This window comes from Mesoplodon bidens (assembly GCF_964165515.1).
Source record: "Mesoplodon bidens genome assembly, chromosome: 13".
Taxonomy (NCBI): domain Eukaryota; kingdom Metazoa; phylum Chordata; class Mammalia; order Artiodactyla; family Ziphiidae; genus Mesoplodon; species Mesoplodon bidens.
In genome coordinates this window covers 77,610,255-77,637,654 of record NC_138169.1, presented here as the reverse complement: position 1 = coordinate 77,637,654, position 27,400 = coordinate 77,610,255, and the positions used below count along the sequence as shown (strand labels likewise).

General features: G+C 44.2%; 1 protein-coding gene across 2 annotated transcripts in view; it reads left to right on the top strand.

The window, feature by feature from the left end:
- Window positions 1-13,417: 13,417 nt before the first annotated feature.
- Window positions 13,418-27,400, top strand: part of KDSR (3-ketodihydrosphingosine reductase) — a 35,535-nt gene continuing 21,552 nt past the window's right edge. For both annotated transcript variants that reach the window (XM_081251720.1, XM_081251721.1), the window contains exons 1-5: window positions 13,418-13,550; window positions 18,529-18,618; window positions 20,594-20,650; window positions 25,643-25,708; window positions 25,895-25,990. In XM_081251720.1, the coding sequence (XP_081107846.1) occupies window positions 13,443-13,550; window positions 18,529-18,618; window positions 20,594-20,650; window positions 25,643-25,708; window positions 25,895-25,990 (417 nt within the window). In that variant the 5' untranslated portion in view covers window positions 13,418-13,442. The remainder of the gene's footprint in view (window positions 13,551-18,528; window positions 18,619-20,593; window positions 20,651-25,642; window positions 25,709-25,894; window positions 25,991-27,400) is intronic.

The window sequence follows — 27,400 nt, the reverse complement described above, 5'->3', positions numbered from 1 at the left end:
TATTTTTTAAAAATAAAAGTTAAATCCTTTTTTTTAAACATCTTTATTGGAGTATAATTGCTTTACAATGGTATTACTTTCTGCTTTACAACAAAGTGAATCAGCTATACATATACATATATCCCCATATCTTAAATCCTTTTTAAAAAAGGATGCAGACATTATATAAGCTTAATCTTAAAAAATGGGTAGTAATGCAAGGTTTCAAAAATTGATGAAGAAATAGTGGTTTTAAAATAGTAAAAGTTTCAAATGTAACCAATAAAAGAATTCTAAATGGTGTTATTTACTATCAAAAATTGGGAAGGAGAAGAGAAGGGTTAATGTAAGTGAGCAAAGTGTTCATCTATCAAATAGGAAACAGAATCATGTCTAAGGTCAATAAATCAAGATAACCAAGACAAAAACAGTTGCAGGATAAAAAAATTATAAATTATTATCTAAACTATGCAAGATATATGCATGAAGAAAAAACAGAAATCTAGTTTCACTGAGAACTTTGTGTGTATTTGAGTCTGAGCCTCCAATGTTCCTGCCCTCAAGAAACCTACAGTCCAGGGAATTCCCTGGCAGTCCAGTGGTTAGGACTCCCCGCTTCCACTTCAGGGGGCCTGGGTTCGATCCCCGGTCGGGGAACTAAGATCCCACATGCCACATGGCGCAGCCAGAAAAGAAAAAAAATGAGACTTACAGTCCAGTTAACAGGATAGACACATGAATACAGTGCAACACTTGGAGTTCAGTGACAGAGCTCTACATAGGGTGCCATGTGACTATGGAGGAGAGACATCTAAAGAAGACCAGAGGAAAAGAATTAGAGAGAACCTGATTTATCATCCTTGGAGGTAAATATTACATCAACTTTTTATTCCGAAACTAATAACTAATGGGAAAGAGTAAGCATTTACCCTCATTTTTAGAAGCACAGTACAGTTAGTTTATACCTAGTCAGTGAGGGAAAGCTGGCATTCTCCCCTCTCCCCCTGCTCACTCACGCTCTCTCTCTCAGTAAAACAAGCCAGCTAATGAATGTAGAGAGAAAAACAGATTTTAGACTATCCTCTGGCAACCCCAATGACATAGTTGATCCAGGCAAGGATCATCGATGATGCTAAAACTATTGAATGAAAGAATATTTACATGAGATCTGTTTCCTATAAGACAAATCATTCAAAATCACAGTGCCTTAAAACACCGTCTATTATTTCTCATGACTGCAGTTTAGCAGAGCTCCCTGGAGAGGGCTTGCCTCTGCTGCACGTGGCGTTTGGCGAGGGTGGCTTGACCAGGGCGGAGGAATCCAGATGGCTCCACTCACATCTGGTGCCTCCGGCTGGGCTGGCTGGGCCTCTCCCCTTCATGGGGTCCCCCATCATACAGAGTCCACCCTGAGTTCCTTTACTTGGTGGCTTAATCCCGAGAGGGCAGAAAGAAGCTTCAGGGCCTCTTAAAGCCTAGGACCAGAAATAAAGAAATACCTCTTCTATCACATTATATTGGTCAAACCAAGTTACAAGGCCAATCCAGCTTCAAGGGATGAGAAATAGATTCTGCCTCTTGTCGGAGGTAGAGGAATTGCAAATAGGAACGGGAGGGGCTGGTGGTGGCAATCTACCAACATTTCCAAGTGTCGCTCCCAGAGTACTTGATCATTGCAGAGGGGAACATGATCTTTACCAGGAGATATATGGTTGTCACCACCTTACCCAAGAAATCAAATTGAGGTGGGCAACCTGACCACACTGCCTGGTGGGATGCGATACCAAATACACTTAGGAAGTGTTCCTACCAAAAATATGTAATCTGAATCCAATCAAACCATAGACCTAACTGCTGGTTACAGAAAATTCACGGGAGAGGGAAATAAATAACATCATGAGGAACCAATCAGTCCAAAGAGAATGTGGAACATCTGCTAGACAACTGGCCTGGTCTCTCCAAAAAGTCAATGTCATTAAACAAAAAAATGAATAAAATTAAAAGGTTGAAGGACTTTCCTGGATTAAAAGAAACTGAAGACACATAACCCAATAACTTAATGCAATATGAGAACCTTGATTTGGACCCTGATTTGAGGAAAACACAGCTGTAAAAAAAACAATTTGGATATAATTGAAGAAATATGAATACAAACTAGATATCAGATAATATGGAATTGCTATTGTCTTGGGTGTGATAATGGTATTGTGGTTATTGTGGGTGTTTCTGGGGCCCTTATTTTCAGGTGATACGTCCTGAATTATGGACATACAGGGATGAGAGACAAGAGTCCCATGATGCCTGCAACTTACTTTGAAATTGCACATACACACATTCACAGCCCCACAAAAAGCAAATGTGACTAAGTAAATAACTAGGACCGAAGGATTAAAGATCATTTCTGGAGGAGATGAAATTTAAGAGCCAACTTTAAAAACATGTAGTGGTAGAATCCATCACTGACTGATCTTGATATTTCCCAAGCACTTAACACAGACCCACGAATTATCTATGAACAAGGTCATGAAACCATGCTTATTGTATACAAGTGATCACCATTCTGGCTGAAATGACAAAGTATTTGAATGTAGGTATTCTTGATATGGGAATAGTTGTATCTTGGAAAGTTGCCAAAACTCTTAAGACTTATATCCTATTTTCCCAAAGACTTCTATAAAATTGTCAGTGGATTCTGAAAAGAATTATTTATGGCCTAAGACATCATATGTTTCAACATTAAAAGGCTTTCATGTACTTAATTGCAATGTATGATGTCTTAGACCATAAATAATTCCTTTAGAATCCACTGACAATTTTATAGAAGCCTTTAAACATTCCATATTAAAAAGTGATTACAAAGTATCAAAGGAACTCTAGGTTATGAAATAAAAGCTTTAAAACTGAAAATGGAAGAAATTGGTAGCAGCCACATGAAAGTGGGAAGGGCGATGATAAAAATGGTTAACAACGGGTATATTGTGGGCACAGCCCTGGCCAATCAGTATGGCTGTCTGCTCTCAACAGCCGTTAATCTCCAAGGCGATATGTCTAGAATCTAAATAAAATTACACACACACACACACACAAACACACACAACACACACCCCTTTCCTCTAAGAGGCAAAACATTAGTTCTCACAGATTCCTTCTGCTATCGGTTTGGCTACAAAGTAGAGAAAACACGTTGACAAATTTTCCTGTTACTCTAGGGGATGTTGAAATTATTGGAACTCGCTAATGGCGAGTCTAAATTTCCGTTCACAAACTCCAGTAGACTAAAATATCATATTTCCACATTATCATTAAATCAAACCTAAATCTGCTGTGCTGTCAGGAAAATCAGTTAGTCTTTATTAGACCTCGTCCTCCAAGGCTTGTACTAAAGTCCAAAAGGCTTACATAGTGCTCAGAACAGGAGATAAATCTCCAGTCCTACAGTGTTGCTGACATTTTTATTATTCAAGTCCATAGACGTCCCTCTGCTATCCCCTTCCGCACCAGTGACGCAGGACAGAATCTTCGCTGAAGCTGAAAATCTTAGTGCCACACCCTGTTTGAAGTTTGGCCACTAGGGGGAGCCTTTCACTCCAACCCTCAGATGTGAGGTGAAAAATCTGTCCCCGTTCCTGCCAGTAGCCTGCAAAATCTCCTTTTTCTCCCGTTGCTCTCACAGGTATTTAGCTTAATCTCTTTAGTGACATGAGAGATTAGGATTTGTTGGTAGGGGGAGCCAGAAGAAAGGAAAATATTGTACAGGAGATTATGTTTTTGCCTGTTTACAAAATACAAAGAAAGCCCGCTATCTTCGAACAACAAGGGAAGAGAAAATAGAAAAAATTATCCTAATAACCGTGCCACGTATTGTGAAGTCATCCCAAGAAGGCGTCTTGAGGAAAGTGTAGAGCTAAGAACAACTCTCTCTGAGTTGTAGAATCACTAATTAGACATTTTTTCTTTATTTTCTTATTTTCTAAGTTTTATGAAGGGAGCATTTTTTTATTGTGGTAAAATATACATAACATAAAATTTAACATTTTTAGGTGTACAATTCAGTGACATTAGGTACATTCACCATGTTGCAGAACCATCACACTATTTCCAGAACTTTCCACCCAGACTCTCTGCCCATTAAATAATAACTCCCCATTCTCTCCTCCCTCCAGCCCCTAATAACCACTATTCTATTTTCTTTCTCTGTGCATTTGCCTATTCTAAGTATCTCATATAAATGGAATCTACAACATTTGCCCTTTAGTATCTAGCTTATTAATGCAGCATGTATTAAAACAAAACCTTCAAATAGCTTTCGTAAACATTATCCCTTATGAGTTGCATTGTTGGTAACTCAACCTATAATACATTAGATAAGTTAACAAGAAAGAAGAAAACTCATTTCTCACGATAAAAATGCTACCTAGTGTGATTATAGGCATGTAATATGAGTCACTGCTATTTCACTCAATTTTGTTGTGAAAGCAAAATAATAGAAAGCTGCCAGTGTAATAGCGTTTCAGTTATCTGTTACTTCTGTTATCAGTTATAACTCCACAAGTCAGTGGTTCAAAACAACGGCAACCATTTATTTTGCTCCTGAATCTGCCATACGGATAGGGCTCCATGCATTGTCACTGCGGGACGGAGGATGCACTTTGAAAATGCCTTATTCACATGGCTGTCAAGTTGGCGTCAGCTACTGGCTGGGAGTCAACTGGACTGTGGGCCGGAGGCCTCAGTTCTTGTTTACATGGACCTATCCACAGACTGCTTGAGCTTACTCAAGGACAATGGATCAAATGCAAGGGCTACTGTCCCAAGAAAACCAGGGAGAAGCTACATGACCTTTTCAAAGCTACAATTATAAGGCCCGCATTGTCACCTCTGCCACAGTCCATTGGTCAAGGCGGTTGCAAAGGTCCACCCAGGTTCAAGGGAAGGGGACATAGACCCCACCACTCAGTGGAATGAGAATCAAGGTCACATTATAAAAGAACATACGGATTGGAGATATCATGGCAGCCATCTTTGGAAAATATAGTTTGTTGCAAAAATAATTCTCTATATTAACCACTTTTATGCATACTTTCTTTTTTTTAATAATTTTTATAGATTTATTTATTTTTATTTATTAATTTTTGGCTGCATTGGGTCTTCGTTGCTGCTCGCAGGCTTTCTCTAGTTGTAGTGAGCAGGGGCTACTCTTCCATGCAGTGCACGTGCTTCTCATTGTTGCGGAGCATGGGCTCTAGGCACACGGGCTTCAGTAGTTGTGGCTCACGGGCTCTAGAGCCCAGGCTCAGTAGGCGTGGCGCACGGGCTTTGTTGATCCGTGGCATGTGGGGGTCTTCCTTGACCAGGGCTCGAACCCGTGTCCCCTGCATTGGCAGGCAGATTCTCAACCCAGGGAAGTCCCTATGCATACTTTCTATGAACAGCCTATACAGTTGTGTCATTCTTTTTCTCTATGTTTGTTCAGATAATATTTATTTAATGTATTTTTAAGCCTGTTGACTTTAATAGTAAATCGTTAAAGGTTATATTTTGCATGTCTTTGTTTTGGTTTGTTTTCATTTCATTTTTCTAACTGGTTTGCAACGGAAAGGAAATAAAAAAGGAACCTGGATGTGCAACACAGTTTGAGAAGCACTGGTCTCAACTAAGAGTGAAAAGGGCAGTACTGCCTGATGGTTGCCAACCGGTCCTGCATAACATGGGGAATTCTCGAGACTCGGAAACAGCACTTGCTGGGGAAGGCAGCAGAGGCGTAATCATCATCTGTAAAGACTGGTAGTGTTATTTTCCCTCTGCCTTTTCAAATAACCTCTCATTAGGATAGTTTGTAGTATAGTTGTTTGCCTCTATAATTAGACCTTATTTAGTCCCATATCTGCTTCCTTTGATAGGATCTGTTAATCCTTCACCATAAGCAACGATAAAATTTATACACTTCTTCCTTCCCAACTCACCTGATTTGAGTCAATAATATATTTCTTAATGTTTACATTTATAGTGGTAAATATTTATACGTCTATTACTTGATTTGTCAATTTTAACCAGTATATTTGGACGTCAGGTATAAATGAGGCAATTAGTAAAGTCACCCTACCTTCCACGTGTTTCCTCCTTCCCCTCCCAAAACATGTTTCTTTTATTATTTCTACATTGTTAAGCTGTATAACATTTTATATACCATCTTTACCCTAGACCCTACATTTGTTTTAGTCTTCGTTCTACAGTTAAACATATTATTCATTTGCCAAATTCTCAAAAGACAGTCCTTTTACTATACTTTTCTCAGTCATCTTTTGACCAGTTGAAGTTCCTGCTATAAGCTGAATGTTTGTGTCTCCCAAACTCATGTGTTAAATCCTAAGGCCCAACATGATGGTATTTGAAGGTGGGGTCTTTGAGAGGTGATTGTGGCCTCATGAACGGGATAAGGGCCCTCACTGAAGACACCCTAGAGAGCTCCCTTCCCCCTTCCTCCAGGTGAGGACACGGTGAAAAGACACATCTGTGAACCAGGAAGTGAGCTCTTATCAAACACTCCATCTGCCAGTGCCTGGATATTGGACTTGCCAGCCTCTAGAAATGTGAGAAATAGATTTCTGTTGTTTATAAGCCACCCAGCCTATGGTATTCTGTTATAGCTGCCCAGGCAGACTAAGATAATAGCCTTAATACTTTTCTCAAGAAGCACTCATGGGAAAAATATTTCCTTAATTATTACATGTTCAACGGGTGAAATACAGATTAGCTGGATAGAAAACCTTGGCTCACCATTCCTTCCTTGAGGATCTTATAGATGTATCATTGTTCTCTCATGTTCAGTGTCACTGTGGAGAAATCCGAAACTAGCCTGATTTCCTTTTTATTTTTGTTTTTTAATTTTTTTTATTTTTTGCGGTACGCGGGCCTCTCACCGCTGGGGCCCCTCCCGCCGCGGAGCACAGGCTCCAGACGCGCAGGCCCAGCGGCCGTGGCTCACGGGCCCAGCCGCTCGGCTGCACGTGGGATCCTCCAGGACCGGGGCACGAGCCCACCTCCCCTGCATCGGCAGGCGGACTCTCAACCACTGCGCCACCAGGGAAGCCCCCCAATCATTTTTTTTTTTCGCGGTACGCGGGCCTCTCACTGTTGTCGCCTCTCCCGTTGCGGACGCGCAGGCTCAGCGGCCATGGCCCGCGGCATGTGGGATCTTCCCGGAGCGGGGCACGAACCCGTGTCCCCTGCATCGGCAGGCGGACTCTCAACCACTGCGCCACCAGGGAAGCCCCCCAGTCATTTTTAAGTGAACAGTCTGGTGGTATGAAGTATATTCATAATGTTGTGCAACCATCACCATCTTCATTTCCAGAATTCTTTTAATCTTGCATAACTGAAACTCTGTACCCATGAAACCGTGACTCTCCATGACCTCGTCCCCCAGCCCCTGGAAACCAGCATTCTACTGTCTCTCTTTTCTTTTTCTTTTTTAAAAAATGTTAATCTCCCCTTTCCCCCACATCCAGACTCTGGTAACCACCATTTTGCTCTCTATTACTTAGAGTTTGGATTTTTTTTTCTTTTAGATTCCATGTATACGTGAGACCATGTAATATTTGTCTTTCTGCGTCGCACAGTTTCTGTGAAATGTTTTCATATATCACTTAGAGTAACGTCCTCCAGGTTCATTCATGTTATCACAACCGGTGGGATGTCCTTATTTTTTAAGACTGACTAATATTCCATTTTATACATTTACCACATTTTCTTTATCCGTTCATTCACTGATGGACATTTAGGTGGTTCTAAAACCTGTTGGTGAAGTGCCAACACGGACTACAGTTCTACAGTTCGGGTGAGAGGTGATGGGGCTACAGAGGTTGGCAGAATTAAGGTGAAAGGTTGGATGAAAATTGGAATGTTGCGGCAGACTCTGTGTAAAGTGGTTGTGTCTCCTTTACATGAATGTACTATGGGGATGGATTTTGTGTCTGATTGGGGAAAGCTTCCCCTACCTCATACTGTAAATCAGAAGGCAGGTAAATCTGCCCTTCAGTATTGATTGACCAGGCTGAACGGGAACCAATAACATTGCCTGAGCCCACACAGGCTGTTAATTTTAAACACTATGGGAAGGAATTCCCTGGCGGTCCAGTGTTTAGGACTCCGTGCTTCTACTGCCGGTGGCCCAGGTTCGACCCCTGGTCTGGGAACTAAGATTCTACAAGCCTCGTGGGGCACCCCTCAAAAAAAAAAAACAAAACAAGTATGGGATACCTGGTTGACAAAACACGTTATAAGACCTGTAGCTAGTTGGTTTATTTGAATTTTGGAGGTGCATATATTCCTCATCTGGAAATATTGCTAGATCTTATCCATAAAACCATTTGAAAGAAATCCTGGAATCTTTACTCAGACTGGGGCTTATGGAAAAAGGCTGTGAGCACCACCTGTCAATGGCTGCTGAGATTTTAGACCAGAGAATTGCCATTTAAGGGGCAATTACTAGCTTGCTATTGGACATTAATGGAAACTGCCCCAAGGACTGAAGTACATAAAATAATCTTGAAACCTGAAATACACATGTTGTCTTGGGTGATGTTAAAGAAGCACTCTAATGGAGAAGGCAGTGCCCAGAAGGCTTCCATTAGAAAATGGAACCGGTTTTGCAGGCACACGGACCAGGGGAATGCAAAGAGGTGCACGTGTGTTCACAAGCAGGTAGACTCTTTTGCCCTAGGACCGACTTTGGAACCACCTGAGGAATTGCTGAACCTGTAGTTACCTGGGCAGTGCCGTCTGAGTAGCTCTCTATTGACCAAAAAGGAGCTGTTTGGTTTATGGATGGCAGTTTCGAGGTGAGTAGACGGCATCGCGTTGGAAAGGCTACAGCTCTGATTGGAAAAGATGAAAACATCAGCTTGGTGGGCTGAGTTACCTGCTGTGAGTCCCTAGATTTGGGTTTTGAAACCAACTCATAGGCAGCGGCTAACGTCCTGTCCATGTGGCTGGGTAGAAGGGAAACGGAAAACTGGCCCATTAAAGAGACGCCTGTAGGGGGCACGGCCCTGGGGAATCACTAGGGGAGTTTAAGGGGTACGTTAAGGTAGAGAATGTCACTGTTCATTAGAAGAACCTCCTTCTAGGATCAGAAGGTGATTGGAACCAGCAAGTGGATATCCTGGTGTGCCCACTTGAGGTGGCCACCTGAGTAACTGAAATGAGTGGGTATGGGGGGCTGCAGCTCAAAGATGGGCTGAATCTAGACATTGTCCTCGTGTACCCTCTGGGGCACAAAATGCCAAGAAGAACTTTTTTTTTTATCTGCCAACAAGAATGGCAGGGGCTGCAGATGGCTATGGGGCAGATTCCCCAGGGGGGAAGGCTCAACACAGAGCTGGTGTTTGGACTGATGCTGGTAGCCCTGGAAGGCTACAAATGGGTCTTGACAGGGATAGACATACTCTGGACTGGGCTTTGCATGCCCAGAGGTAGACGCAAATGCTCAAAATACTATAAAAGGACTGGACCAGAAGACATTGCATGAATTTGGACTTCCAAGTTACATTTCTTCGGATCAAAGAACACACTTTATACTAAACCCATAGTGTCCAATAAGATAAAATAAATTAAAAATTTTTTTAAATGGAAAAACAAGTGAACATAAGCCCATAATGTCCAACGATGGGCAAGGAGCTATGACATCAGATGGATGTACCATGCTGCACCCATCCTCAGAGTAAAGGTCTAATAGAGAATTGGAACAGGCAATTGAAACGTTTGTAGTCTCAAATGGGGGCGGAGGGGCAGATTTACATGCCTTCGTGAGTGTGTGCTGACACTTACCATGAGGGAAACCAAGAAAGGGTCCCCAGTAGTTAGATTTCTCCACTTTTCCGGGGGTTCCAGAGGCAAAGGGGTGGGGGAGAATGCTGCTATGCCTCTGCAGTTCTTTCCATGGAAACAAGATGGTGGTACAACTACACTTTTCTCTTTTTTCTCCACATTGCCTCAACTTTCTTATTTTTGTGCCTGATGCAGCGGTCCCAAGGACCAGGGCTCCAACTGTGGGTGCTGGAATCAGGGATGATCCCCAAGCAAGAAACTGTAACTATACTTTTAAACCTTTACACCAGAATTCCTAAGAGGCTGATGACACTCTACCTGACACAGTTGGGATTGATCATGAATGCAGCTATATTGCCTAGTGGTTGGCAAAGCCCACTCGCTGTGTGCCTGTGTCACCCTGCCCTATATGATGAGTAGGAGTGGACTGAGAGGAGGATTTTGCTAGACTAGTATTCGTGCCAGCAATCCGGAGCAGCAGAGTGCTAGGCTGAACATAATATCTTTTCCAATGGGGAAAAGTTTGAGTAATAGTAAATCACAAATAGAAGGAGAAATGGTAGCCAAGGGGAAAGGAATGAATAAACAGATTATGTGACAAGGAAAATCCAATGCTACATAAATGCCTTGAAGGAGGCTCAGAGCAAGAGATGATATAGTCTCTGAAGAGAGCTCAATTAGAAGATGTCCGGATGGGTGAAGATCACTCCTGTTTTGGGAAACGCATAGAGTCGAATGGAAACCTGCAAACCTGAGTGGCATTGCTTTGGGAGACATTTTGGTTGAATGATATGCTAAGCTTGACCAGTTGTTGATGACGGAGTGAAACTCTAGCAAATGTGCTGCTATCTTTTGACTCTTATCTTTCAGGTTCTGTCTGCTACTCACACCTCAATATGATGTAACACTGGCATCGTCTTAGCAGCAAGACTGCAATACTGATATTGATGGTCAAATCTTTTGGGAAATTGAATTAAGAACCTCCTACTCGGGCTTCCCTGGTGGCGCAGTGGTTGAGAGTCCGCCTGCCGATGCAGGGGACGCGGGTTCGTGCCCCGGTCCGGGGAGATCCCAGGTGCCGCGGAGCGGCTGGGCCCGTGAGCCATGGCCGCTGAGCCTGCGCGTCCGGAGCCTGTGCTCTACAACGGGAGAGGCCACAACAGTGAGAGGCCCATGTACTGCAAAAAAAAAAGAACCTCCTACTCCACACTGCCTCCTTCAAATGTTAGGCATATATTTGTTTTGCTGTAGAAGAGCTTTGGATGGATGGCCTTGCCCCAGGAGAACGTCTGGCCTTTGCCGTTGGCTTCTTGGAGGTATTCTATCTCAGACCTGATAGAAGTGTCCTTGTTTAGATGAGGGCTGGCCAAACTGGATTTCAGGGTGGTCATGCCAGAAAGACCAGTCATGTGATTTAGGTGGAAGTCTCCTGTCATGCATTATCAGCTGACCTGGACTCTGCCTTTAGCCACATGGGCAATCAATCAATCAAGCCTAATAATGAAGCCCCAGTATAAACTCTGAGTGCCAGAGGAGCTGCCCTGGTTGACAACACTGCATGGATGCTGGCACACCCCAGTGCCGGGAGGGTCACATCTGGAGCTCTCCAGACTTTGCCCTGTGCACGTCATCCCTTGGCTGACATTCGTAAATCATAACCGTGAGTAAAACAGCTCTCAGTGAGCTCTCTGAGTCCTTCTAGCAAATTATCAAACCTGAGCGTGGCTTGGGAGCCCCTCCTCCAAACTTGCAATTGATGTCAGAAGTCTTGGGGACTGTACCCTCAAATCTTGCAATCTGGCTAATTCTGGGCAATAAGTTAAGAAAGAAGGAAAACTCAGATCAATTCCTTTGTTCCCGAGCTCCTTAGTATTTCTAAAAATAACTTCAAAAAGGAAAAGCAAGCAAACAAAAATACGTGCCTTATGCAAACCAAAGCCATAATGAAATGTCACTTTACACCCAGTAGGGAGGCTATAATTAAAAAGACAAATGATAGCAAGTGTTGGTAGGGATGTGGAGAAACTGGAACCCTTATATACGGTTGGTGGGGACCGTAAAATTGTGCAGCTGCTTTGTTGAAGTCTGGCAGTTCTGGTTAAACAGTTACTAGAAGATCCAGCAATTCCACTCCTACGTATATACCCAAGAGAAATGAAAAACTTATACATGAATGTTTATGCTCACAGCAGCATTATTCATAGTAGCTAAAAAGTGGAAACAGGGCTTCCCTGGTGGCGCAGTGGTTCAGAGTCCGCCTGCCGACACAGGGGACACGGGTTCGTGCCCCGGTCCGGGAAGATCCCACATGCCGTGGAGCAGCTGGGCCCGTGAGCCGTGGCCGCTGAGCCTGCGCGTCCGGAGCCTGTGCTCCGCAACGGGAGAGGCCACAACAGTGAGAGGCCCGCGTACCAAAAAAAAAAAAAAAAAAAAAAAAGGAAACAACCTAAAGGTCCACCAATTGATGAATGGATAAATGAAATGTGGTGTGTGTCCACAGAATGGAATATAATTTGGTCATAAAAAGCATGAAGTACTGATACATTGTATCACATGATGAACCTTGAAAACATTATGCTAAGTGCAAGAGACCAGACACAAAGGCTACACATTCTATAATTCCATTTATATGAAATATGCAGGATAGGCAAATCTACAGAGCCAGAAAGATTAGTGAGTGATGAGCTAGGGCCGGGCCAGGATGGGGAGGAACTGGGGAGTGACTATGAACGGGTAACGATTTGTGTGCGCGTCTGGGGGGTGTAACTAAATGTTCCAAAATTGACAGTGGTGACACTTGCACAGCCCTGACGATACCAAAACCCATTACCTATGCACTTTAAACGGGCGAACTGGCTGGTGTGCACATTAGACCTCAAAAAGCTTTTTATCTTTTTTAAACCCTGCCTTGGTAAAGAAGATGAACTCTGAGCTCAACGAAACTGAATGATCTGGGCGATTTAAAAAACTCCATGTTAAGGCTTTCCCGGTCCTCTGCAAAGCGAAAGTGGGCTGTGACCATTTTCTAAGTACGCCAAGAAAATACGAAATGGAGCCCGGGATTTCAGAGCTCGATCCCCTGACTTCCATACACTAACGAGGTGCCGAGATCCCGGAACCGGGGCTTAGAAAGCTCCGACACGCCTCCTCCGGCCTCGGGCGGACGGCCCCCGGAGCCACGGCGCGGAGCGGCCCGGCCCCCGGGAGCGCGGCTCGGGAAGGCCCGGCGCCCGCTCTCCGCGGTCCTAAGCAGCACCCTCGCCACCAACCGCGAGCTTCACCCAGAGGCGCGCCGGGGGGCGCCGCCCGGGCCCCGTCCGCTGCGCGCTCGAGGCAGCCCATCTCGCCGGCGGAGGGTGCGAGACCCCGTCCCGACGCTCTGAGCTCGGCGAACCCAAAGGCCACCCCACTGAATCCGGCGGCGGCCGCGACGCCCTGGCCACTGGAAGCGCCACCCCCCGCGGTCGCGCCCTTCGCAGGCTCCGCCTCTTCCCCTCCGGCCGCCGCCCCGCCCCGCGCCGCGAACCCAAACACCGGGCTCCCACTGCGCGCGGCCGCGCGTGATCGCCGGCGCAGCCGAGCCCTGCGCGCCTGTGCCTGCGCCGCCCGCCCCAGGCCCCGGCCTCGGCCGAGCGATGCTGCTGCTGGCGGCCGCCTTCCTCGTGGCGTTCGTGCTGCTGCTCTACATGGTGTCTCCGCTCATCAGCCCCAAGCCCCTCGCCCTGCCCGGGGCGCATGTGGTGGTGAGTGGCCTCCTGTTGCTGCGCCGCCGCCTCCCGGCCCGCTCGGTCGCCCCGAACCCCGGCGCGCCGGTCCGCGACTCAGGCCGGGCCGCCGACGTCCCCTTCTCCAAATGGAGGGTCACTTGCCGCCCTCCGCCCCGGCACTGTCTGTTCGAAGGGCCTCGGGGACCCGCCCTCCGCTGCCTCTGGCTCCTCCCGGGGCCGGAGAGCGGGGCGGCGCGGGCAGCGCCAGCGAGCTGGGTCCCCGCACTGCAGGGGCTCGGGAGGCGCTCGTTAATCCCCGGGGCATCCCTGGGGTATTTTTGTCCTCGGGTTTCCCGATGAGTCAACTGAAGAGCAGGGAGGCTGAGAAAGTTTGCCAAGGACACCGCGGTCGGTGGCGACGCCGGGCGAGGCGCGCGGTCCCGGCGGGGTCGCAAGGAGGCGGGCAGCGGTGAACCGGGTCCCAGCCTCCAGGACCCGCCGAGGCAGCTGGGAACTGGAAGGTGGCCTGTGCGAGTGACAGTTGCCAAAGGAATCCAGGAAGTGACTCACCTGGCGGAGTCGGGGTGGGGGGGGGTCGGGATTGCTCTAAACCCGGTGGTGGGCTGGCAGTCCTGGCTAGCGGTGTTGGGTCGCTTCTGTCCAGTCTACACTGCCTGTCTCTTGTGAGCTCAGCCTGGGGTCGGCTGACTGCTGTCCCAGTGCAATCCTCCGCCGTCGTTTTGGAATCCGAGGGATGAGCCGAACGACCCGGCTAGTTAGTGCTTTGGGAATGAAGGGGATCTGGATGGATTTGGGTTGTTTCTTACCAGAAGCTCATGTCTTCAAGGATCCCTTTTCTGCAGGCGGGGCACCTTTCTTAAACAGAGGGAATGCCTTCTTACCTGCGCCCAGCACGTCTCATTTTGCTGTGGCTTTCTGGTCCGTTTTCTTACTTGCTTTTCTCACAACCCCGGGGACATTGAGGCGGGAGGTTATGAATAAGCAAAATTAGTTACTAAGCTGGCAGTGCAAATCCTTCTGGTGCCAGAGGTGACATATGAGTGTCTCCGCTAAAATCCGAGCCTCTTCGCTGAACTGGGATGGGATGGAATGGTCATTGCTTTTAGTGTGCTTTAAATCGGGACAGAGTCTGTGAATGGGAACATACATTTTCTTTAATTTCTCTCATAAAACTATTAGTGTTTTTCCAACTCCTGCTATTTCTGATGTGGAAGATAGAGGAGGAAGTGAGTGTAAATTCATTAGAGAGGGAGAGGAGAGCAAAATTTTTCAATCATGCTAAAGTCTGAAAGTGTCACATCTGCAAGAAGACTTCTGCCTCAAAAACGTGGCTTTAAAAGTTGGGTTTTTCAGAAGTGGTGTTTGCAGAGCATAACTTGTAAAAATGTAAAGTCAAAGCAGTAATGAAAAATTTCATTCAGTGTTTATAAGAAGGGACTTTCAGTTGATGTTCACTCTGGTCCTACCAGCCCCATCATGCTTCTGCGGGCTGTAGATAAGATAATAAACACATCTCCTGGGGTAGATTCCGAAGAATTTCTTATTTTCACCATCCTGTTTTAATATGCCGCTATAAATTATATGAGGATACATGAATAATGCACATGATGTCACCATCTGTCTTCTTTTTTAATATCATAAAAAGAGTGAAAGTGTAATTTTTTTTCTTGAGATTTGTTACGACTAGACCCAGTCGTGTTAGAAAAGGGGCCGGTGTTTAGAATGTCTTGCTGATGGTGAAGCATGAGCAGGCTTAGGTCATAACTTGTTTTGATTTTAGAGCAATTCTGATAAACTAGTGTTATCTCTCCAATTACAGTGGTAAACCTATTCAGCAAGTCTTACACATTATCTACTTATTTAAATCAGCTGTTTTTTTTTTTTTTTTTTAAAGCTGTTTAATTGACTTGGTGAGCACTAGAAAATCAAGTCCTCCCTTTTGGAGAGATGGGTGGGAGCAGCTGTCCTTGCCGCAAAGCACCCCTTCTCTTGCCCTCAGTAAGAGGTATATGGTGCGAATAAAGAGATAGTAACATTTAAAACAATATTTGCAATGAACAGTAAGAGGGAGTGACAAAGAAAGGAATTAAACTGTTATCTTTAGGGTCTCACATCTCAATTTACCCATGGCCAGGCAACTCAATACATATTTACCATTTTTCTCAGCCAGTAGGAAAATCTCTTATGTTTTCTTATACCATTCAAGAGTAACATAGTCTAGATGGACTTATGTATATTCTTAGACACCTTTTATGAATTAGCTGGCTTGGCCTAGAAGGTCAGTTTCCCATGAACCCTGACCCAAAAGTTGAAGTCTTATTCTTGTTTTTATGGACAAATCTTATAAGGTTAACCCTGTCCTTTGCTGTGCAGTAATTTTACATAGCTTGCTTACCTATTACGGTCTAGAAGAAAAGCCAGCAATAATCAGAATAGCATATAAATTTTCTCAATAACCTCATCACTTCAGCTTCTATCAATTCATTGAATAACAAATAAGGAAATTTTACTTACAAGTTTTTTTTGGCACTGTATTTTTTTTCAGGGAAATGGCATCGTACGCCATTTTGCAAATTAATGTAGACAAGTATTTAGCAACTGCTTATGCAAAGTGCTGTGCTAGGAATGAGGGAGATAACTTGGACTTGGTGCTTGTTGTCGGGGAACTTCGAGTCTGGTAAGGGAGATAAGGCAGGTGCAGAAGTAACTGCATGAGGTAGAAAGTGACAGGCAAAGCACAGGACAGAGTCCAGAAAAATTTCTTGGAGGAGGAGACATTGGAACTGGCCTCTGCAAGTTAGGTAGGATTTGGAAATGCAGCTGTGGGAGATGTTGAGTGGAGGGACCTCTAGGCAGCAGGAGCAACATCATGAAACAGCCAAGGACATTTTTAGGGACCTTGCTAATTGCTATGGAATTGGAATATCTGGTGAAAATTAATAAGCCAAAACTACCCATGAAATATTTCAATAGCAAAGAGGTCCTCAGAGGCAACTGGTAGCTGGGGCAGCAGGTATATTTTTACAGTAACCGGTAGATAATTGGTTAATTTTCCCAAAGAAATCCCTTCATTAGTGAGAAGTTGAAGCTCAAGAGAAAGTAGGGTCGTCCCATGGACATAGGTATGTTGTGTAGGAGGGTGTCATGATGATTTTAAAATCATGAGATCGATTGGTCAGAGATGTTCTTTACAGCATGATTTATATCTAACAGTAAAATATTCGAAATAATCTAAATGTCTAACAACAGGGAAATAGTTAAATATGTTTTGATACGGCTGTTTAATGGAATATTGTAAAGCCTTTTAGTTTTTTAACCTCAGACATTACAAAATAATGTTTTTTAGAGTAGGTGCAAAAACGTGTAAGGACAGATGCCTCTCTGACACTTGCTTTCCCCCCTCACCTGACAACTCCAGACCCCCCACCCCCCTGGCCCATGTTATATGATGTGTATAGGGAGAATGACTAGAAAGATAATGTTACATTCGTATTATTAATTAAAATATATATTGAGTCCTTCCTATATGCCAGGCACTGTACTAAGCGCTAGGAATACAGTGGGGAGCCAAAATAGAGTTGGTATTTTTATGGAGTTTATGGGGTGGTAATGGAAGAGATGGTTGTGAATCAAATAATCACACAAGTAAATGCATGGCTGTTTGATTATGGAGTGATGTAAAGCAAAGGAAAAAAAGGATGCAATGCTGAAAAGTGGGTTGCGTTGGGGTAGAGGGCAGTCCATGAAGGCTTTCCTGAGGTGGTGAGGTAGAGCTGAGATTTAATGGGTGAATCGATGCCAGTTAGATGAAAAGAGGGGAGGAGGGCATTCCTGGAAGGGAACATAGAACGTGCAAAGGCCCTGTGGTTGGAGAGAGCATAGAACCGAAAGACAGCCAGTATGGCTGAGCTATAGATGGTGAGGGTTAGACTAGTGCAAGAAGAAAAGCTTTACTTTTCAGTATTTCCATGTGACCATGTGTTACTTTATAATAAGCAGTCATTTAAAATATCATAAGTATATGCAAGTGATTATTCTTTTCATCTCCTGTAGAGCTGGTCATGCATAGGAGATGTGTAGTAAAGAAATGGTTCATTTGGATTTGGACTCAAAGGCAGACTAGTGTTTTTTTTTAAATTTTTACTTCTTAATTTATTTTATTGAAGTATAGTTGACTTATGATGTTAATTTCTGCTGTACAGCAAAATTTTTCATGTTTTTTTCCATTACGGTTTATCACAGAATATTGAATATAGTTCCCTGTGCCATACAGTAGGGCCTTCTTGTTTATTCATTCTGTATATAATAGTTTGCACCTGCTAATCCCAAACTCCCAATCCATTCCTCCCCCACCCCCCTCCCCCTTGGCAACCACAGGTCTGTTCTCTGTGTTTGTGAGTCTGTTTCTGTTTCATAGATAAATTCATTTGTGTCATATTTTAGATTCCACGTATAGCGATATCATATGATACTTGTCTTTGTCTGGCTTACTTCACTCTGTATGATAATCTCTGCATCCATCCATGTTGCTGCAAATGGCATCCTTTCTTTCTTTCTTTATGGCTGAGTAGTATTCCATTGTATATACATACCACATCTTTATCCATTCATGGATGTTTAGGTTGTTTCCATGTCTTGGCTATTGTAAATAGTGCTGCTGTGAACATAGGGGTGCATGTGTCTTTTCGAATTAGCTAGATGTACAGGGCACTTCCCCCTCTCATCCCCCGCCCCCCGCCACAGTGAACTCAGAAAAATATCATAGGTGTGCAGTTGATAGCTCAGTACTGGAAACAATGCCGGCCCGGCTGACAGTGTAATCTTTCCATGTTTGCACTTAAACTCCATTCATTAGGTCTGGGATGAAGATGCTACACTAGCTGAAGATTTAGTTCCTGTAGGTTGGGTTTTAGAGCCCATCATAGTTATTTTAAGTAAACTTCCCACAGAAGGGAAATTTCAAGTGCTAAGATTTCTTAATTTCTGCTTTTAGGTTACAGGAGGCTCCAGTGGCATCGGAAAATGCATTGCTATCGAGTGCTATAAACAAGGAGCTTTTATAACCCTGGTTGCCCGAAATGAGGTAAGTCTTCTAGGTTCATTACTATTCACCTACTAATTCATCGTTACATTAGTCACAGAGGCTATGCGACCATCACAGTGTTCACACCTGTGGGGAAATCGCTCACGTCTGTGGTTGGAGGTGTGATTCCTGAACCACTGGTTATTTCTTGTATTTGGGACAAAGACTTCTTGGCTGAAGTCAGGTTAGTTCCACAGATATTTTTTCAGTGCCAGCGACTCTTAGGCAACATCATGGACACTGCAGATCTAGGAGCGGCCAAAGCCTAGTTAAGCGCACACCTGGCCACGGGAAGCCGGGGGGCCGCCACCTCCCCGGAGGTGCCGACAGCAGCCATCGTGGGGCTGGTTCCTGAGTCCTGAAGGATGACGTGTAGGTGTTTCTCTATAATTTGCTTATGATATGATCTCCATCTCTGTGAAATCCAGACCCTGCAGGGGAATCTCACTCTTCTCCAGCGGTTTAGCAAAACATGTGTCTTTCTGTGCCGAGTCAACACAAGGTCTGTTTTTCTTTCTTCCTTTTTTTTTTTTAAGTGTCTGTTATTCTTACCAGAGCCCAGAGCAGTGACACTGTATTCCCACGAGCAGTCATGGCGTCCCCTTGCTCTCTGGGCAGGGGAAGGACCACGGCTGTCCTGCCCATTGCTTGGGTCACAGTGGGTGCTCCAGACATCTTTGTTGGATGAAGAAATGAAGGGAGGGATGATGGAGAGAGTGGGCGCTCCAGGGCGGCATCGTTGACTGGGGATTTTGGCTTCACCTGTGAATAAGGAGGGCGGTAGTGTGGTGGCTGCCAGGTAGGGGTGCTCAGCTGAGCAGGGCCCAGTGGGGATGGCAGGTCACGGAGGGCCCAGGGGAGATGTGTCAATAATGACACAGAATTAGGCTTGGGCGTCCATCATTTCTTTTAAAAATGAAGAAAGGCAGAATTAGCTACCTTTTATTTATCCCCTGACCCCTCCCACAACGCATCTGCTTTGGCATTGAAACCACTTTTCGTGACTGAAAACACGACTGTGATAAAATGGCATTTTGTGAGATTTAGACAATGCTGATATTTGACAAAAGGCAGATGAAAAACGAGGCAGGAAGGCCAACATTTCAGGTGCTCAGAAGCTCATTCTGTGGTCCTGGCATTGCTGGAGGTGAATGAGCCTTCTGGCACTGAGAAAGTCTTTATTTTCTAATGTAATTTTCTATTCTGATTTTGGCAAAGTCAGGTGGTGTACATCTTTATTAATAGAATAATATAATTTTATTATAGGCACATTCTTGTTTAGAAAACCCACTTGTCTTTCAGAAGGATTCCCCCCTCCTTTTGTTCTTCTCTGCTGTCATGATGTATTTAAATTTCAGCTTTTATAGCCAATTGAGGCACTGTAAACCGATCTCTGTCTTTTTGAAAATGACTAAAACAAGCAGAATTGAGACCTTGGAAGAATTACACAATTACATGGGTTAGCTTTGCTTGTCCTCAGAGTATCTTTGAGAGTATCCAGGCATAGGTTTACCTAGTCCGTCTAAAAACTGATTTTGACTATATTTGCTTTTTTAGTAGAGGAGGAAAACATTGGATGATCTCGTAGGAAAGCATTCTTGACATGGAATCACATGTACCCTTAAGTTTGGGAAGCACTGCATATCAGTATGGTTGTTCTTGTTTTATATCTAAGTAACGTCAAATTAAAACATTTATTAGAATTGATAGGGTGACCCTTAGCAATTAATACTGATAACAGGGATTTTGAGGTTCATTAATTTTTATTATTATCTTTCTCTGCAATGAATTTAAAAACTTGCTTTCACTTAGCCATAGCTTAGCATACTTTACAGCTATGCAATATGGGTGCTGTCCTGCGTGTTTTTTGGCATTTAATAAATCCTTGTACAACTAATTGCTTTTTCTCTCCTTTTAAACAAACAAGTGGACAAATAGACAATCAGTAGAAATAATTGTTCTTTGTTACTTTCAGGACAAACTGTTGCAGGCAAAGAAAGAAATCGAAAAACACTCTATTAATGATAAACAGGTAAAAATCACTGTCCTCATGACACATTTTCTATACTAATCAACACAGGTGTGCAGAGGAAAAGAAGAGGTACTTCAACTGTGAATAGTTCATTGAAAGCACGTAAGCGTTTCCTAATTAAAATACATATTAGGCTGTCTTTAAAAAGATGAAATTGTTTGAATTGTCTAGGATTTCATGTTATTACCAAAAACAATGTATAGACTCTAACACACATACACACACAAATGATCAAATACCAGAATGCTTTCCTAGAAAATGATTTCATTTCAATTACTTATTTAAATTAACTTAAGGGGAAGGAGGTATTAAATTTTTTTTTTGGTTGTGGAATTTTTTGATGAATAAAATGGTATGTATATATATATATACAATATGTATTTTAGTATAAAACATAATAATAAATTGATAGCCACACACTCATCACCAGCTTAAGAAATGGCATTTACCAGGGCCCCTGAAGGCTCCTCCGTTCCCCCCATCAGCCTCGTCTTCCTGTCTCATTCCTAGAGGCAACCCCCAGCTTGATTTTTGTGTTACTTCTTCCATTGCTCTTTAAAAATAATTTGACCGTAAATGCATGGGACGCTGAGAAGAGTATTGTTTACTTCTGCTTCTTTTTTTTTTAAATTTATTTATTTATTTTTGGCTGCGTCAGGTCTTTGTTGCGGTGAGCGGGGGCTACTCTTTGTTGAGGTGCCTGGGGTTCTCATTGCAGTGACTTCTCTTGTTGTGGAACACAGTCTCTAGGCACACGGGCTTCAGTAGTAGCTCATGGGCTCTAGACCGCAGGCTCAGTAGTTGTGGTGCATGGGCTTAGTTGCTCTGCAGCATGTGGCATCTTCCCGGACCAGGGCTCGAACCCGTGTCCCCTGCATTGGCAGGCGGATTCTTAACCACTGCGCCACCAGGGAAGTCCCACTTCTGCTTCTTTTTGAACTTTATGGCATCATTCTTATTTTGATAGCTTTATTGCGATATAATTCACATACCATAAAATTCACTGATTTAAGGTGTACAGTTCAGTGGTTTTTCGCTTATCCACAAAGTTGCACAGTTATCACCAGAATCCATTGTAGAATGCTTTCATCATCCCATAAAGAAAGTCCATATTCATTAACAGTCACTGCTTGTTCTCTCCCAACCCCCTCCTAGCCCCAGGCAATCACTAACCTACTTTCTCTCTCTAGGTTTACATGACATTCTTTGTGTACTCTCCTGCAACTTTATTTCTTCACCTGATACCATTTTTCAAATTCCTCTCTGTTGCTGCTTAAAGTAGTAGTTCATTCTTTTTTTTTTCCTGCTGTCTAGTGTTTTCTTGTCTGTATAGACTACCTTCCATTCATCAGCTCTACTGTTGGGTGGATACTTAGGTTGTTTCCAGTTTTTTTGTTAGTTTGCTTTGTTTCTTGCTATGACTAAAGTTTATCCCTTTGTGCACTTGTGCAAGAATGGAATATACCTAGAAATGGAATTGCTGAGTTGAGCGTATGCATCACCAAAGTGTTTACCCTCTCACCAGTAGTGGTCACTGACTCTTTGCCAACACTTGGTATTGGCAGACTTTCTAATTTTTGCCTTTCTGATGAGTTTTAAATGGTGTTTCACTGTAGTTTTAATTGCCTCTCTTCTTCCCACGAGAATATATTAGAGAACTTCGCATGTCAATATAAATAAGTCGGCCTCATCTTTTAAAACTGCTGTGGCATACTATTGAGTACCCCAGGGTTTATTTAATCTGTTGCCTCTTGTTGGCTGTTTGTATTTTTTTTTTTCTTTTTGCATTCTGTGCTGCACATAAAAATCCTCATCCACCTCTCTTTGTGCACCTATGTGAGTTTTTCTCTAGTACCGTGGCCTCTGCCTGTATCTCCTTCTCTGAAGCCCACAAACATTGGAAAGCTGCCAGCTCAGCACATCTCCCCAGTTTTTTGTTTTTTACAATATCCCTAACTTCTGATAGAGAATGAAACATCATCCAGAACCACAGATCTGAAATGTCCTGGCTGAAGGCCCGTCCCGCCTGCTGTTAGCACCGTCTCTGCTCTGGGCTTCTTCCTCGTTATTCACACTCCTTCATCTATCAGAGGGCTTCAGGTCATGTGGAAAGTTCTTGACTTGCACATCAAGGAAGGCGAAGATTATCCGGGCTGGGCTGGGCAAGTGGGAGCCTGATCCTGCCACTGGGCCCAGAGCTGGCTTGTTACTCCTCTTAGCAAAAGCAGTGCCCTGGGGGCATTCTTTTTCCTGGTAGTTTGTAAACATTTTTTTTGAAATGTCACTGACCTGTGGTATAGGTTTTATTCACAGTAAATGATCTAATACTGTATGAAAAGACATGTTTAAAATTAATTGTATGATTCCTACTCTCTTTTTTTTTTTGTTTTGGGTTTTTTTTTTTTGTGATACGTGGGCCTCTCACTGTTGTGGCCTCTCCTGTTGCGGAGCACAGGCTCCGGACGCGCAGGCTCATGGGCCATGGCTCACGGGCCCAGCCGCTCCGCGGCATGTGGGATCTTCCCAGACCGGGGCACGAACTCGAGTCCCCTGCATCGGCAGGCAGACTCTCAACCACTGCGCCACCAGGGAAGCCCCCCTACTCTCTTTTTTAAAAAATGTCTTCTGTATGATGATGGGATAAAATTCAAGGCCAAGCTCGCTAGTCTGGAATATTCCAGGTTACGTTTGCGAAGGGGCTTGTTTCCTTTTCATAGGAATTTAGACCTTTAGGATGGGGTTCCTTCTTGGATTACATACAACTTCCTGCCTGATGTATCAGTCCTAAGGCAACGGGGCTCTTTTTATCCAACCCTTTGGCCTCACTTCTCACATCATGGCCTCTTAGAGCGGGAAGGGATCTTGCTTGTCACTAGCCTGTGACACTGTTACTGTACAGGTGAGACCACTGCAGACGTCTTGGGTTCCGCTCGGCTGGTGAGTGAAGGGACGGGATTGGAACCTGGCTTCCCCAGTGCTGTGCCTCATCTTCCCACCATGTCACACGGCCCTGGACTTGCAGCTGCACCTGGGTGCATATCGTGGGTGTGTGCACCCTTCCGTACACACGCGCTCTGTCTTCCTCTTAGCTCGGCGGCCAGTCTCAACCAGGGAAAGGCTGAGAAACTGCAAACACCCTTCTGCTTCTCTCAGTGACCTCCCTGGGAACATAGAACATTTCCTATGTCAGAGGCCTAAGTTCTGATTTGAAAACATTGTCTGAAAAGGAAAGTTAAAACAGTAGCTTGGGCTTCCCTGGTGGCACAGTGGTTGAGAGTCCGCCTGCTGATGTAGGGGACGCGGGTTCGTGCCCCGGTCCGGGAAGATCCCACATGCCACAGAGGGCCTGGGCCTGTGAGCCATGGCCGCTGAGCCTGCGCGTCCGGAGCCTGTGCTCCGCAACGGGAGAGGCCACAACAGTGAGAGGCCCGCGTACCGCAAAAAAAAAAACAAAAAAAAAACAGTAACTCACTGTCCCCATTAGTGTTCTTAATTTCTATTTCATAAATTTCTATCAAAGTAAGCACCGAGGGACTTCCCTGGTGGTCCAGTGGCTAAGACTCCACATTCCCAATGCAGGGGGCCCGGGTTCAATCCCTGGTGAGGGAACTAGATCCCACATGCATGCCGTGACTAATAAAGATCCCACATGCTGCAACTAAGACCCAGCGCAGCCAAATAAATAAATAGGTAGATAGATAAATAAATACAGACATTCCCCAAACAAAGTAAGCACCGAGATACATGCTTTTTCCCCCTTTTCCCCTCCCTCCCTTTTCAAAGACTAAATGGCTGAGCTCTTCCCACCATCCCTCTGTGCTGTGCATCCCTAAACATGGCCAGGTTTGTACTAGGTGGGCTTGCACTCCGCTTGGTGACCCCTCATCTAGAACATCTGTAAATGGCAGGTCAGTCCAGAGTCAGGGACCTCAAGCAAACCTCAGAGTGAACCAAATGTGACTTGGTTCCCCCTCGGCTCCCACAGGCCCAGATCTGCCCTTGGCCTAGTAAGACGATGCCACCAGCTTAGCCTCCCAGCCCAGCTGGACTAGGGAGGCTTCTGGGAGTAGAACCTGTTGACTTATCTCTTTATTCCACCTACTGGTATTGAATCCCAAGAGGGCAGTGATAGCTCTGATATGGCTCCAAGAGGAGTATTTTTTTAAACGTATTTATTAAGTTTGCTATTATTTTTTGACCACTTTATTGAGGTAGGATTTGTGTACAATAAACCACACCAATTTAAAGAGTTCAGTTGGATGGCTTTTGACTGATGTATCCATAAATGCTTGTGAAGCCACCCCTGAAATCCAGACACAGCATTGCCATCACCCCTGGAGTTTGCCCTGCCCCACTGCACCCCGTTTCTCCCTCTACTCCTGGGTGCACGTGGCTTGTGATGTACTTTCTGTCACTATAGGCTAGTTGCATTTTAAAAGGAGAGTTTTTACATTTCTCTTTCTAGCTTTAGTGAGGCATACATAGACAAAAATTGTATATATTTAAGGTCTGCAACATGACGATTTAATATATGTTTACACTGTGTAATAATGACCGCAAACAAGTGGATTAACACGGCCAACACGTCACGTAGTTACCGCTTTTGTGTGTGTGGTGAAAACACTTCAGATCTACTCTCTTAGCAGATTACAAGTCTACAGTACAGTATTAATACAATAGTCACTGTGCTGGGCATTTGATCCCCAGAACTTATTCATCTTCCTCCTGAAAGTCTGTACCCTCCAACGAGCATTTCTTAAAACATTCTTCTGAGTTTGCTCAAACGAGTTTTCTTCAAGAAAGTGCTCCCCCCACCCCATTTGCCTCTCCTAATTGCATTGTCAGCAGATTTCAAACCCTGCAATCTGTACCTTCAAAACTGGACTCCTTATCTATTGGAAAAAAATTGCCTTTAATTAAAAAAAAAAAGTTCTTTTAAAGGTGGTTTCAGATCCCTGCATAGCTTTGATTATTTTTTTCTCTGTCTAACAGGTGGTGCTTTGTATATCAGTTGATGTATCTCAAGACTATAGCCAAGTAGAGAATGTCATAAAACAAGTAAGAGGTTGGGTTAATTGGAATTAATCTGCTCGCCTTTCGATTGGTTTGCCATTTTGGTGTGTGGCTTGGAGTATCTTCCTTGTAGATTTAATAGTTTTATAGATTTTATCTATTGGCATTGATTAGCTACTAAGGGATTCTTTTCTTCTCTTTCTTAATGCTCACTCTGATACATTTTTCCAGGCACAAGAGAAACTGGGCCCAGTGGACATGCTTGTAAACTGTGCAGGAATGTCACTTGCAGGAAAATTTGAAGATCTTGAAGTTAGTACTTTTGAAGTAAGTAAAAATTTGTTTTTTCCTCATTGGGGTGGCCCACACACTAAAAGGGAGGACTCCTTCCTAGCTAAAGGCTTTCTGAATGAAATAGGTGAAACGCGTTCAGATTTAACAGAAGCTGGAGAAAACTAGAGGATGGACAAGATTTTAGTCACAGTGACCATCCAGCCTTAGAAGTTGAGACAAGTCTCTGGACCTTGGTTTCCTCAGCTGTAAAATGGGAATGAAACCTCCAACCTGACACAGATTACTGTGTTGATTCACTGAGGTCATATCATCAAGAGAGCTCTTTGTATGCCAAGAGAGGCTGGATTTTCTTGTCAAGTATCAGTGTTTTTAACAATGAAAACCCAAAAAAGGTGAAGAGCAGACTCTAGAGTTTTGAAACCAAGAGACAAAGATAATGCATCATATTCATACTTACGTTTTTAAGAAGGTCAGCCAAAGAAACGCACATCAGATTTGAAGGCTTTCTTAGGTGCAAAACTTGTTTTTCTTTTGTTGACATTGCATCAGCCATCTCTTTCTTACTGGTCTCTAGAGCCTCCCCGGTAGCCATGGGTTTTGAATGATTTGCTCTGAAGTTAAAATGCATCCTCCTCTTAAGGAAGAGGAGACTCCAAGAGCAGCAGTTTAGACATCTTGCTTCTGGCAGACTGTGGGAAAAGCACCGTAAACTCTGTGATTAGGTGAGCTAGGCGAGTCCAGATGGAGACGGAAGCAGAGGGATACCTTAGTGGGGACTCTAGCGTCTTAAGGCTCCTTTATGAACTCGGCATAAAAGATAGTTGTCTTGACCTGTAGGCCTTTATCTCTAAGTATTGACAGGGAGATTTTGAAGATTTTCTCAACAGCTGTGTAAAAAATCAGTTGTGGGAAATAGTTGTAGTCTAGGTATGAAATGATGAGGGGAAAGACTTCAGAGGTGGCCAGCGAAAGAGGAGTATGTGTGCGTGCATACATGCGTGTGTGCATGCGTGTGTGCGTGAAAGATGCTACAAAGGGAGAATCAGCAGACTCACCTTGACCGGCTGTGGACGGCAAAGAGGATCGAGGTGTAAGTAGTTACGTGGCTGTAATAAATAAATGCCTAGTTGTAAGGCTAAGACCTCAGGACGTGGGGTGTGTCCAGGGACAGAAAGGGAGGGATTGTTTCTGTCTGTGTGTCTGGTGGAAGTCCGCAGGTAATGGAGTGAATGATTTGTGGGGATTTATAACTGAGAAGAATAGAAGGAACTAAGAGTATAAGACCAGATGACTGTGTGGGACTTCCCTGGCGGTCCAGTAGTTAAGACTCCATGCTTCCACTGCAGGGGGTGCGGGTTTGATCCCTGGTCAGGGAACTAAGATCCTGCGTGCCACTCGGTACGGCCCAAAAAAAGACCAGGTGACTGTGTGTGGCTATCAATG